General features: G+C 41.7%; 2 protein-coding genes across 2 annotated transcripts; one reads left to right on the top strand and one right to left on the bottom strand.

Annotated features, from left to right (window-relative positions):
* The first annotated feature begins 409 nt into the window (after positions 1–409).
* Positions 410–4,792, top strand: irx4b (iroquois homeobox 4b). The gene is made up of 6 exons (XM_053447060.1): positions 410–927; positions 1,294–1,482; positions 1,759–1,871; positions 2,219–2,375; positions 2,669–2,822; positions 2,919–4,792. The coding sequence occupies exons 1-6, from the start codon at positions 883–885 to the stop codon at positions 3,497–3,499; spliced, it is 1,239 nt and encodes a 412-aa protein (XP_053303035.1). The 5' UTR covers positions 410–882; the 3' UTR covers positions 3,500–4,792.
* Positions 4,793–9,746: 4,954 nt separating this feature from the next.
* Positions 9,747–12,214, bottom strand: ndufs6 (NADH:ubiquinone oxidoreductase subunit S6). Its single transcript, XM_053447419.1, has 4 exons — positions 12,059–12,214; positions 11,687–11,748; positions 10,648–10,770; positions 9,747–9,893 (listed from the first exon to the last, which is right to left on the bottom strand). The coding sequence occupies exons 1-4, from the start codon at positions 12,192–12,194 to the stop codon at positions 9,825–9,827; spliced, it is 390 nt and encodes a 129-aa protein (XP_053303394.1). The 5' UTR covers positions 12,195–12,214; the 3' UTR covers positions 9,747–9,824.
* Positions 12,215–14,158: the final 1,944 nt, after the last annotated feature.

The following is a 14,158-nucleotide window of genomic DNA, read 5'->3' as shown; positions in this document are numbered from 1 at the left end:
CATGAATATGTGGGTGACAGGGAGATTTCTCTGTGGTGACAACTTATCTAAACTACAGGGCAAAACGATTATGCTAATATCAGGTTGTAGTCATCAATCATCTGATGTCAATGTGGTGTCAACAGCATCACGTTCCTGATACCCCCTTCTGGCCATAACAACTGTGTGTGTGTTTGGGTGTGTTTATGTGTGTGCGTGCGTGCGTGCGTGCGTGTGTGTGTGTGAGGAGAATTGATCACATTCTCATATTCTCATTACGCCTGGGGACTTTTTTGGGGTGGGTGGGGTGAGCTTGCGCGCACTTTTGCGTGTGAGACGTTGTTCTATTGGATGTGAGGGACAGGTGTGTGTGTGTGTGTGTGTGTGTGTGTGTGTGTGCGCGCGCGCGCGTGCGTGTCCTGTCGGTGGTGGTGGTGGGTTAATTAGGTGAGTTTCTTCATCTTGATATGAACACGCACACAACACATACACACCAGAGTCCTGCGCTGACGTCAGAGAGACGCGCCTTAAAAGCCAAAGAGCGCATCATAGGGAGATGAACGGTTTGATCACACACATACACACACACCCATGCACACACAGTCGCTTTGGATTGTGACCTTAGCAGGGACACACACTGTAGAAGCTGCAGCAGCGACTTGAGTGGAGCGGAACCGGAGGGGAAGCCGAGAAGTTACTTTTTAGACTGACCTTCGCCGTGCGTAAAATGAAAGTGGTGCGTAAATGTCCGCGCGTCCCCGTCTGGATTCGGTGGTAGATGATCAACTGAAAAACTCGCTCGGAACAAGTGACAGCGGTGAAAGTCTTCCTGTGCCACGGATGCTGTTGCATGTGGTCCCGGGTCTGCGCTCCTGCTTCTGCCTGTGAGATTTGATTTGAGCCATGGCTTACTCTCAGCTGGGATACCCCTACTCCACCACACCGCAGGTACTGTCAATCTTTTACGCATGTTTACCGATATTTAAGTTACGACTTGACTCGAGCCATGTTAATAGACGATAATTGTTTTCTTGGTATATTCTTAAAATATGACAATTCCGCCTCCAGACTATTTTACCGTGCGTCTCCTTGCCATTTAGACAAAATTATGTCTTCCAAGATTTAACCTAAATGATCCAACTGACTTTTAAAGCTAATAATAACAGTGTCAACAAAAAGCAAACTGTAAAGAGGTCATTTTGCGTTGGAATTTGTTTACCTTAGCTATAGGTTTTAAATGTTTTGAATGTTGGCAAACTTGTCACTTCTCTCTCTGTGACGAATTGTGTTAATCGTGCAATTTTCTTGCCAAAGTTTCTGATGACTCCAAGCTCTCTGGCCGGTTGTCTGGAGCCGGGGACGCCTCCATCTCACCCGGTGCTGCGCTCCCCCGGGCACCAGCTCAGCCCGAGCACCGGCATCGGAGTCTACAGCGGCCCTTACTCAAAGAGCCAAGGCTACTACAACACCTGCACCAGCGATGCCACAGCGCTCTATCCCAGAGTGAGTCTTACAATTCACTTTCACTTCACTGATGAGATAATTAAGTATTTACTTAAATTCTTACACGGGAATCGTAATAACGCATCAGGGAACCAGGGACCCTGTCATTTTTTAAGACTATACCTTGTCTGAAATGATATGGCAATGTTATTTGAAACAGAAAAACATTTTATTTAATAATTTCCCGCTTTTTTCTAAAGTAATTCGAGTTGGAATATTTCAGGGATTCTGATGAATTTTGTACTTATGTGAGTTATGTGCCAATTGTTTTTTCAGGGGCCACTGGATCCAAAAGACGGAGCTGCATCGGTGCATGTGGGGACATCTCAGACTCCTGCCTACTACCCCTATGAATACGCATTTGGACAATATTCTTATGACAGATATGGGTAAGTCTCGTCCTTATTTTCCATATTAAAATGTCTATCTTTATACTAGAAGTCCTGCTAACGAATGGAGACTTAGAGAGGAAAAATATTGATCATGTGTCATAAATTCTCACTGTCTTGGTATTGTTATTATACCATAACTATAATGTCCTCTCTGGGATTCAGTGGCTGGAAATGGAGGAGCTTTTACAGCAGTGGTTTTATTGTTCTCAATGGTATAGATTCTATCCTATAAGACATCATTCATTTATTATTTAATATATAGTTACTCATAAATGACAGGTTCACTCGCTCACTTCTGCTAAGACAGAGCTGAATATAATGTGGAACTTTACAATTTGCTTCAGGTACTCCTGCTCTGATGGAGCTTCTCGTCGCAAAAACGCCACCCGAGAGACCACCAGCACCCTGAAAGCCTGGCTGCAGGAGCACCAGAAGAACCCCTACCCCACAAAGGGAGAGAAGATCATGCTCGCTATCATCACCAGGATGACTCTCACACAGGTGAATATGGGTTGCCTTTAGTAAAAGTTTCAACTCTACTGCCCAATAATGAGTCCCAGTTTGATTTTCCTTCAATTACTTGCCATTAACTTTCAATTGATCTCTTTATCTGTTTGCGTAGCACATTTTAAACTTGAATTTTAACAAATTAGTCTCTTCTTTACTTCCTATATTCCTCCTTTCCTTTCTCTTCCCTTCTTTTAGTCTGCCCTTCATGGCTGTTTAACTTCCTTCTTTCCACTATCCCCACGCTTTTATCTGTTTTTATGACCTCTGCTCCCTCTCTCCCTCAGGTGTCGACATGGTTTGCCAATGCGCGCAGGAGGCTGAAGAAGGAGAACAAGGTGACGTGGTCACCGCGAGCTTGTAAAGGCTCTGATGATCGGGGCTGTGATGAAGACAGTGATGAAGCTGAGAAGCCAGTTGAAGATGAAAAAGACCATCCTGGTAAACATACGGCTTCAATCCACCAGTCACTGCATTTCTCCCTATTCAAGGTAGCATGCGCAAACTTAGTATTCTTTGTCTGATTGATTTTTGCAGATCAACAGTGTGCCGAGCTGCAGAGTGATCTCGAGGACTTCGACCTGCTGGAGTCTGATGCTTCCGACTGTGAACCGAAGCCACAATTCCTACCTGAGGACAATGAAAACCCAAACACAGATCTCCAACATGAGCACCTCACACACAACCCTGATACACTTCACAGAAAAGACAGATTGTCCCCGGACTGCCCCAGACTCACACCAGTCCAACACCAAAACACCTCCTTCTTTCCGAACACAGACCTTCGAGACACAGACGCCAAGCCGAAAATATGGTCCATCGCTCACACGGCGGTGTCTTTGGATGGCAGCTTGCAGCCAGAGTACCCTCCTTGTATGCTGTCGACCAACGGCTCATCCTCTCCTGTGTACCCGTCAAGCATGGGGCTCACTAAGGCAGACAGGCAACAGGAATCACCAGTGGCCACGCTCAGAGAATGGGTGGACGGAGTATTCCATGGTCCCCCTTTCCAACAGCCCAAACCAGCCGAGGTGTGGAAAGGCTTTAATGATGCCGCGATAGACATCAGAATACCTGGACAATCCTTTGAACTTGTTAGGTCTACCTCATCTTTGTAGTCCAACCAACTCGTCAACAACGGAATATTTCAACGACTACTGGACTTGAAGTCTATATTGTGTTGCTGTGACTAATTGACCATTTGCTGAGCACCACCCTTTTAGTCACTGTGGCTACGCCAGTCAATCTTTCCATCCTTGCACAGTAACTTTGGCAGATGCCGCAGTCAAATTTGTGAATGTTTTAAAATAGGTTTTAAGACAGAGAGAGAGAATTTCAAACTCCTCATCCATCACATTGTCCATTAGTTTATTTGAAAAACTCCAAAGTCTGACTGACTTTTTAAAACTGCAAGTTGTAAACATGTCTTAAATATGCACTTGACAGCCACATAAGGACATTAAGCAAAAAGACTGAGGCGAAAGTCTAATCTAATGTCACAGGGAAAAGGTCGGCACCATCACCACTTAATGATCAAAGAAGACATGCAGGCTTTTAAAATGTGGAGTAATCAGCGCGTTTTGCAAATGTAAATGTAATGTTGCTGGGGTGTAAACAAACCTGAATTGCTCCTAAAGAGCAGGGCAGGGCCGTTAAAGTTCGGATTGGTAAGTTTAATGGGATATCATTTTTTATTTGTTTAAATAGAATGTCCTGATAGCCATTAATAAAAAAATTTTAAAAAAGAAAAGAAAGAAAAGCCCCGGTCTCTGGCCCTTGCAGGGCTGCAATAAACACGACCAATCATTTCATCTGACCGAATGCCGGAGAGACATAAACCGCTGAACCAGAGACGATAGCCAAAAGTCAGTGAGTGAGTCACGTGTGCGTGTTCATATCTTTTGGTGGCCGAGCTTTAACAAGAGGGCTGATGGGAGGGGAGGTGACGTATTGGTTGCATATTTTTGAAGTGTCGCCTGCACCTGCTAGCTTTGCCTGTATTACCAACCTTAGCTTTAACGTTAGCGTGATTGCAACCTGGACTGACTTCTAAACAATGAGAAAATGCTTCACCCTGGATTTGCTAGAAGTGAGTGGCTCTTTTGTTTGAACCCATGAATAAATATATGGAACGCTAGTCAAAAATAATTAGCATAACTTAACCCTAATGCTACAGACGGTAGTATGTTACAAAGCTTTGCGTGCTGACGGTTGTCGATTAATCCAATTCTTACACCTTTGCACTTTTATTTCTGTTTTTTGGAAAGAAAATTTCAACAACCTCCAAACTTGTGAGAAAACGAGCCAAGCTATGGACCCTCAGCTACAAATGGGAAAATTGCTGTTTGGCTAAAGGGTTAAGCGATTGGTCAATAAACACAGTATGGTCCTTTTTGGAAATTTTGATATGCCCTCTCTCTCTCTCTCTCAACTTTGATTGTTATGGACAAATCTTATGGACAAATGTGAGCAAACAACTGTGACCACATACACACACACACACACACTTCCCTGCGGCAAGGTTGTACGATTCACGCACGTAAAAATTATACAATATTGTACACATGCACAATGGCCTGCACATGCACTGAGTCACAAAAATAAATGGTGTATTCTGTCGCATGGCAAAGTTTTCTGTGTGTGCCCTTATGTCCGCTGTCCACTGTGCTGGAACCACTAATGTTATCAGTTTAAACGTTGTAAACCCTGCTCAGGGATAGTGGAATATACCCTTGCAGCTGTGTCTGTGTGTGTGTGTGTGTGTGTGTGTGTGTGTGTGTGTGTGTGTGTGTGTGTGTGTGTGTGTGTGTGTGTGTGTGTTTGAGGAAGTGAAAGGGGGGAAGTGGGTGGTATTCAGCCGTGACTAATGGAAACACACAGAGGAGGGTACTGCTAAATTGTTAAATCGATGCCACTTCCACCTCGGCTCCAGATATAGCTGCAATCAGCGATGCGTCCCTTTTCATTAGGCGTCTTTTGACTGTCAACCTGGGACTGCAAGAAAATCCACTGTGTGCAAAATACTTCATGAAACCTCTTAAGTAATTTTAAGAAAGTGTTACATCTTTATCCACTTAGGTGATTTTCTGATACAAGCAATAAGATACAAAATAAACAGAAAAATAAGGCGGGGTTCAGTGAGGCTGAATATTTTATATATAAATATGGAAAATAAGAGAAAATTTGCCACCAGCTTCAATTATTAAAGAAATCTTCACAAATTTTGCACATAAACATTTAAACCAACACTTTCTAAAACAAAGCACAACAAGAAACAGTGGAAATATTTTTTTCACTCCCATCTTTCTCCTCCTGCTGTTTTTCGATTTAGGAACAGTGATAAAGTATTTATCAGAACAGAGGAGGGATCTGCCCAGGCTTTGTATGGAATTAACCATTTCGGATTAAATAATTCAGGATGAATTCAACCGAGAATTTCATTCTGTTTCTGCCTCATAAATAAGTAAGATTCAAGATGATAAATAATGACATCTGACTTCTTATTTCTGTAAAGTTTTCTTTCTCTTTGAGGTAGGCTGCAAAGTTATTGTTTTGTATTGTTGCAATTTGTTTTTCTATCGAAACCGGATGGAACGGAATCAATTGTGTTTCCTTTTTGAAAATCTTTAGGTGATGACAAAGGTGTGGAGTTCTAAAGGATATAGAATGAAGGGGAGATAAGAGGTCGGATCAGGGCTGAGTGGAGTGTCCTCACCTTTAGTTGTTTGAGACATGACTGCAAACATACGTATAAACCCATTAGCTGAGTGCCAAACATTAAGTCTCTTTTTATTCAAATAATTTAAAAAAAACTCCCAAGTTCACAAATAAAATCATTTAAGCTTTTTAAGCCTTTTTCACAATCTTTCAATATCTCAAAATATTGGTATTTGTTTTAAAAGATCACTCAAACTCAGGGGTAGCGTAGAATCATGTGATTATTTTATTCCGGTCAATTCTCATTTGATCAATAATAATAAAAAAAAGTTGTTATAATTTCAAGGTTGGCCCGCAAGGTTGATATGCACTTGGGGGCAGCAGAGACAAGTTGTGACCACAAATCTAACTATTATTAAACTAAAACTCGCAAAGGTACACACCTGGTAGACGTGAAACATGAAGCAATGTATAAATTCACAGCGGCTGAACCTTTTTGTTCTGTTTTGGTCATTACCGACTTTAGAGAGAATTATCTGACTCTGAATCTGCTCAGTGCTCCACTTACTAGGGAAACTTTTTTTTATTTCTGTCTGCTGTTTGGTCATCTTGGTTGGATTTTAGAGCATTTTTGCTGAAAACAACTTCTTATTGTGATAATCACCATGAGATCTGACAGAAACCAATACAGTAGAGGCCAAAGTTGCACACCAGCAAAAAAGCTGCACTCACTATGAGAGAAACCTGTCACATTACAAACTACAACTTACTAAAATAATATAACATATAAAATACTAAATACTAAAGATGTAAAAAAATTGTAAATAATTTATTCTAATATGAAAATATTGATAAGAGCCATTCTCAGAGTATCCCTGAAATTATTCTGCACAGACAAGTATTTAATCCTACTTTTGTTGACAGAGGGTTTATTTGACTAAACATTAACATTTTAAAGGTAAAATTATGATGCAAAATACTGTCAAAATAACAACAGGGCAGATTTCTGACTTGTTTTCTTTTTCTTTCTGTACAAGATTTACTTTAGATCATCTCACCCCCTTTTGTCACATTGTCTATCTGCTCCACTGTAGCCACCGCTAACCATCCCTTTCTCATTCCACATTCTCCACACCCCCCCTCTTCACCCGGACCCTCAACTCGTCTCACCTCACCTCTGTCTGCTCTCCATACACCAGCTAGCCACTCAACAGTCGTCTGACACGAAGGCCTGCTCCCTGGGCCATATAATGTGATTAAGCCGCAGTGTGTTGCTATACAGGTCGGGGAATGTCGGTCCCAATGTTTACTTGTCTGGCTCAGGGCATCGGGAGGTATTTGGCCCTTTTGTGTGTTATGGAAGAATGGACATAGATGATGACATAAAGGTGAGGAGGGGACAGTAATAACTCAAATTGATTTGTGATATTACTAATTCTGAACCCTGCAACCATGTTCCTGAATCCCTTCTACTTTTGAAATTTCAGTTGGAATGTCTGCACAGGAAGTATTGACAACTTCAAATTGCTCCTCTCTTCACTTTCTGTCTGACACCCATTTCCTTTCAACACCGTCTGTGTCGGTGTCGCATACTCAAACACACTGACACACTGAAACACACTGACACACTGAAACACACACACACACACGGAATGGCATACTTATACACACGGCTCCAAGTCTCTTGCGTCTTGTCACACATACTTTGGTTTTCCGGGGCTATCAAAGTGCTGAGTGCAAACTCTCTCCTACAAAAACTGTCACATGTCGCCAGAGGTGTCTCGCTCCCTGTGGTAACCCCTCCAGAGCTCCTGGCACAAGAACAAGTCATTATTTCCATGGTAAAGGTCAGAAGCTCTGTCACCTGACTCTAAAGTGGCGCTGAGTGGAGTCGCCCCAAGACAATGACCAAAGGTCAGTTTTCTGTTTTGCCTCTCGTGCAGCGAGCGTGGATTTAAGGAGGACGGGCTGCTCCCAGATCTGCCCATGAGCCCCTTTTGGTCACAGTGGCTTCCAGACGTGGAGGTTCAGATAATTGGCTGCGGGGAGCTTCATAATGAGCCTCGGGGTTTGTAATGTGACACATCTTAAAGGAGAAATATTTTAATAGGGCAATTACGGCGACGAGGAGGATGTTTTGTGTGGAGTGAGTGATTGTTGTGGAGCGGTGCTGTGTTAAAAAATTCAATGGCATTTAACTCCATTATCTACTGTATGGCTCAGCAGTGAGGAGAGCTTCAATATGATTACTGTCTCATTTAAACTTATCTTAGTCTGAATGGTCTAACCCAACGCTGCAGGTCATATTATGCTTGAGAGTTGTTTTTTTTATTATTCTTTAATAGTATTGCGAAACAACAAGGATAACAGGGTGTAGCCATCGACTCTTCACTCTTGTGAATTGACAGCTCAGGGTGGAATGAGGATAGAAAATGTCAAAAAATTGGTTCAGTCCAGCTTTGGAAATGATATTAGAAAGCATTACATTATGCTGGGTGATGCCTTTAAGAGCAGTGAATAATTAAAGAGAGCCGTTAAACCCAGCTCAAAAACACAGTGCTGTTTAATTCAGCACAATTCATATGCTCAGTTTCATCTGAAGATTTTGCCCGCGGCAATGCCTCCAACTCAATCAACCACCACCCCTGAACCGCTCCGACTTTACCAACCGCAAGACCCACCATCCGGCTCTCTGACACTGACCCGGCTCGCCTGCCTCATTTTAACAATGCACCTCTCTCCCCTTCACTCATCCAAAGTGGTCCGACTATAGATGAGGTTAACTACAGCACAGGCCTCACTTCCACGAGTCACCAGGGCCAATTATATCAGCCTGACTAGTCTTCCCAACCTGAGCTCCATGGTGTGGAAAATGCAGTTCCACTGGCTGCATCACTGGGGACAGAACAGGCTACTGCTGTCTGGAGCCGGAGCCAGGCGCGGGCCAATTTGGCATGCAGAGGTCTATGGAGAATAAGCCTGATGAAATATATATATGATCTTCTTCAAACATGTATTGTTCCGCGCTGCTGTGTCTTATCAGGCAGGCTCTCTCCTGACGTCTTCCCGGCAGAAGACATCAAGAGGCAGAGCGAGACTCAACAGCGCAGTGTGTGTGTACGTGTGTGTGTGTGTGTGTGCAGGGGGGTGGGGTGCATGAGGAATGCTAAGGTTCCCTCAAGTGTTCTTTACAGTAAACAGACTTATCTACTTATTGATGAGGGCACTGCAATCACAAGCAGTTATTCATGGAGGAAAATAAAGAAGTCCTGCTCCTGCACACAACAATGGAGCAGATGACAGAGGTGTACGCTGTGGCTTTAATTCACTGGCTTTTTAATGGTTGAAATCATATCTAAGTTTTATAACCAATAGCAAGCCTTGGTCTTGTCAGTGGGAGACAAAGTCAAAATCATGGCTTTTATTTCTGCACCAAGTAGCCTTTGACTATTTGTTTTAGCCTCTTATCTTGACATTGTATATAGGACACTGCTGACCTCTGCCTGTCACTGTGGGAACTGCATCCAGCCAACCAACTACATCACACGTCTTGCCGAGAATTACGCCTAGCACTGGCAGAAGATTTCTACACTCTGTCAGTTGAACCTTTGACAAGAAACATTTTTAATGCATGTGTTTGATGGTGAACATTATAGCCCCGTTATGTTGCAAGGATGATTTCAACAGGCCTCATAATGAAGATCACACTTTTGATTAGACAGAGAAGATATAATTTATTAACCAATATGGCAATTTATACAGAGAAGCACAGACAGAGGTAATGTTTCAGTGATGATGCTTCTGCTTGAACTGTAATCCACAGTACCCACATGTGCCCACTTTTGTGTCTTTATCCTGAAAAAAAGATTAAAGACAGTGTTTACAATTGGAACCTTTGCATAACCTGTTGTTTGGATAACTACAGAAATACATATAGGACTATTCCAACAGCTGAGGAGGTCATATGAATGCAATTCACAGATTATATTTAAGTAATTAAAATGACACGACTTATGATTACAAATAAATCCGTTTCCCTTCAATATCTCTATCTAGGAGATATGCATTTTCATCCTGGTTTTTTATCCCACTTTCTTTAAAACAGTGAGATAGGGTGTTAGCCTTAGGGGAGGTAAGCACTCTCCTAGCATTCTAGTTTCACAATGTAGGCCCCTCAGTATGAATTCATTCCTTCAGAAAATGCACGTGTTAAAAAATGTAAAGATCATAATACATCTTTATAGCCAGTTTTCTGCAAAAGTCGGTTTCTTGACATGATGCAAGAAAAGACAATTCACTTGATTACATTTCAACATTGTGAAGACCCTGACAATTTGTTCGGGGCTATGGGGGTCATCACATGGATCATGTCAAGATGATAGAGAAGGACTATCAATTTTAAATAAACCACATACACAATTAAAAATGTAATTTTGAGCGACAAAAACTTGTGAACAGATGTTAACTACTCACAAAATGGTGGTATGAACCCAAGTTGCAGGGTGGACCAACCACTTACAATATGCACATGCCTTTAGGAATGGTCAAAATGCACAGGCTAAGCAAGCACTTAAGTATTTTTATGAGTATAGTGTGTGCAGGCTCTTACCAGGTTGATGTAGACTTTGGGATGTCCCAAAGCTCCACCGCCTCCATCACAGGACACAATTCTGGACTGGATGTCAGTCACAGGCTCCTCTGCCACCAACTTGATGGCAAAGTTCTTATTCACCTGGACACAAACAATATGATTTCTTTAACTATCAAACGCACAATGAGGCAGTAATGTACATTCATGATGATACACATTCCCAAAATGTTGCCTATCCTGTGTGAATGTACTGTAGCTGCTCTAAAGCTTTGGAAGGTTTTACTTTTCACAATCCCGTGTTCAACTTCCATAGACAAATACAAGGTCAAGCTGAAAACCAATGAGTTTTTAGACTTTTGACTGCCCTTAGGTTATTAACTTGTTTTATGGTTTTATTTCATTCATGTGTATCTCTTCAAATTTGTACTGAACATTACTTTTTTAACCTCTGGTTGATTTAAATGTATTTCATAAATAAACTTGACCAGAGTGCCATCTATACATTGGCCCACATATTGTTTCAGATAGGTACTAAGTACTAAACATTGAATGTTTTCCCAATTAAAAAAATAAAGCAACAGCAGGTGAAACTGTCTAGACAGCTAAAACAGCTGTTACACAGTGCTTGACATGGGGGACAAATTATATACTTCAAATTCCAAAACCAAGGAAAACCAGGACAACATCATTAAAAAGGTGAGGCAAAAGAATAGAAGGTTTCATTGTGTGGTGCAATGAGGAACAGTTATTTTTCAAATAGATATGTTCTTTAGCAAGATTTAAAAATGTCTTGTGGGGGCTTAGTTGAACACAGAACCAGTTATTCACACAGCCTCACCGTGTACTGTTATTCTACATCCAATAAACATTTCCATTGACAATAGTTGCCACCTGTTGTTAAGATATCTTAGTTTTTGTTGTGTTGCTTTTTTTCATTACAACTGTATCTGCTGATTATGGGTGCCTCCTGTTATTGGGCCTATATTCAAAGACGAAGATCCACAGTCTCAATGAGGTTGTTTAATTACAGTTTAAAAGCTTGAGAGATGCTTCATACCTCCTTCTGTCTGCCAACGAATCTGGCTCTCCTGGGATCCTTCTCGTCAAACACCTGCGAGGAAAACACTTGTCATCACTTGGAGTTAAACACATAAACATCACATTTAGCTCCTAACTTATGGTTATCGGGCTGAACCAGGGAGCTGAAGCATTAACTGTCCTTTCTAGCAGCGATATACACCTGTCCTCCCTGATTGTTGTAATCATATGTTGAGAGTCATACTCAGATGTTGGAGGAATGAACTGACGTGTTAACCCTGCTAGCCACACAGACGCTAGGCTAATGTTGGCTAGCATTAGGCCACCCGGATGGACCAATAGTAGAGAAATGGCGGCTTTAACCATTACCTGGCCGGTATGAGTGATGCGGTATGAGTGATGGCCTCCCCGGTGCTGGACACCTCTACACTGTACCTGCGAGCAGGCACAGCACTGAGCTTCACAGCTGGAGCTAGCACCTTAGCATTTCTACTGAAGGACAGAACTCTGACCACTGCGGCAGCCATGTTTACACCAGCCTGTATTTCCCAAGATGCTTTGCAAGTACACTGGATGAAAACAATTAGTCGCCCCGGGTTTTGTCTTACAGTCACTGAGTCCTTTCTCTGGGCTTATATATAGCTCTTTATTATTAAAGATAACAGATTGTCCTCATCTTTATTATAGTTAGGATTATATAACGCCATGAGAGACATGATTTATATATTGTAAGAAAGGGAAATTGTCTGACAGGCGAAACTGAGGGCACACTCAATCCCGGTTTGTATCGCAAACCGGAAGCAGTTATATGCTCACAAGGATGAACAGCAGCGCAGTCGTGTTGCTATTAAAAACGCAACATTCCTGTGTATAACCCCTTTTAACACCCATCGAATAACTGACAGGTTTGTTCACGAACTCTGAATTTAATCAAATGACCGAGTCGTGTCGAATATTGTTGTTTCGGTGGTTTTAACGTCTGTCTTGGGCGCTAGCAGTTTAGCTCATGCTAGTCTCCTTGGCATGTTCCCCAGCTAAGCTATAGCAACACCGGGCTGGGGTATTTACATGTGTTCACTGCACAGACTGTTTACCCTTGCATTATTTCCTAATGCTGTAAGAATCATACTATGTAGCCGTGTGGATCATATAGCGGACATTATGTAATGACTCAGTTTAACTCTGTTATATTATTGTTATATTAATTCTACAGTATGGTCATTCATTCTGTTTATTTTGATCTACATATTCAATTTCTACCAGACACTTTGTACCAAACAACAAAGCAAATAAGAGCATTTTAAATGTATATTAAGATCAAAAAGGTCTAGGCTGAAACAATAGCTTATGACACTTAGAAACAGTATTTAGTTTGGCTATGTATATATACATATAAAAAACCTTATTTTTAAACCTTTTTTTAACTTGTAAAGTGAGCTACATATGTTTGGTCCCTAATTATATTAATCTGTAACATTTAACCCCTTTAACACTTTCACATCTATCTATCTTTATATACTGTATTTGTCCATTCCCTTGTTTTCTTAAACTTACCCATCCTGTATTGACATCAGGGATATTCATGTTAAAGTTTAATTATATGTAACTTAATCTTAAAGGGAATTAATAATTTCAACATATTGTGGAATCAAAATGCAATATTTTAAATTAGACCACTGTGTGGCTGGAACTAAATATTATTTGCATTGCTGATCAATCTGCCTAAAGTGCTTTGTCTGTAAAATGTCAAAAGTAACAACCGACCAGATAGTGTCCTGAATGTTTGATCTAAAATCCAAAACCCAAAGATATTATGTTTATGTAACGTAGAGAACCAGCACATTTGAATTTGAGAGGCTGGAACCCTAGAAACTGACCTATTACTCTGTGATCAAGGGCTAATGATTAATAGAGTCTTGATCAAAAATACATTTTACAGCAGTAATTGCATCTGAATTATTTCTCTTCTCCTCTTTGAAGCCTTAGACACGATGGCACCCCTGCTGTTAAAGCACCTGGCTGCCTCTCTGTCTCGCCAAGTGGCCCAGATGAGCCGGTTGAATCTGAGCTTGTCCTCACCGGCAGCTAGCGCTTACAGATGTCTCCGCACCTTCACCGCAGCTCCCCGCTCCCTGCTCCTGTCACCAGCCAGAGTCGGCTCCATCCAGCCCCCCTCGACTGGCTCCTCTGCTCAATGCGGACCATCTTTGTTGGGACAGTGTCAGCATCTTCCCTGCATCCAGCCCTCTGCAGGGATGAAAACCAAGTCTGCCCTGAAGAGGCGCTGCAAAGAGTGTTTCTTTGTTCGACGGAGGGGACGTTTGTTTGTGTTCTGCAAGACAAATCCAAGACACAAGCAGAGGCAGGGCTAAATTGTTGATGGAGGTGTGAAAAACTGCTTTGAGATTGTGAACATTCACAACAACTGTGCTGTAATAATAAATTGTTTGGATGAAGAACTGTTATAATTTTTTCACTCCTCTTCTGTTTC

The sequence above is a fragment of the Pleuronectes platessa genome, chromosome 18 (assembly GCF_947347685.1).
Source record: "Pleuronectes platessa chromosome 18, fPlePla1.1, whole genome shotgun sequence".
NCBI classification, from domain to species: Eukaryota; Metazoa; Chordata; class Actinopteri; order Pleuronectiformes; family Pleuronectidae; genus Pleuronectes; species Pleuronectes platessa.
Note: the sequence above shows the minus strand (reverse complement) of the source record. Positions and strands in the feature narration are given on the sequence as shown.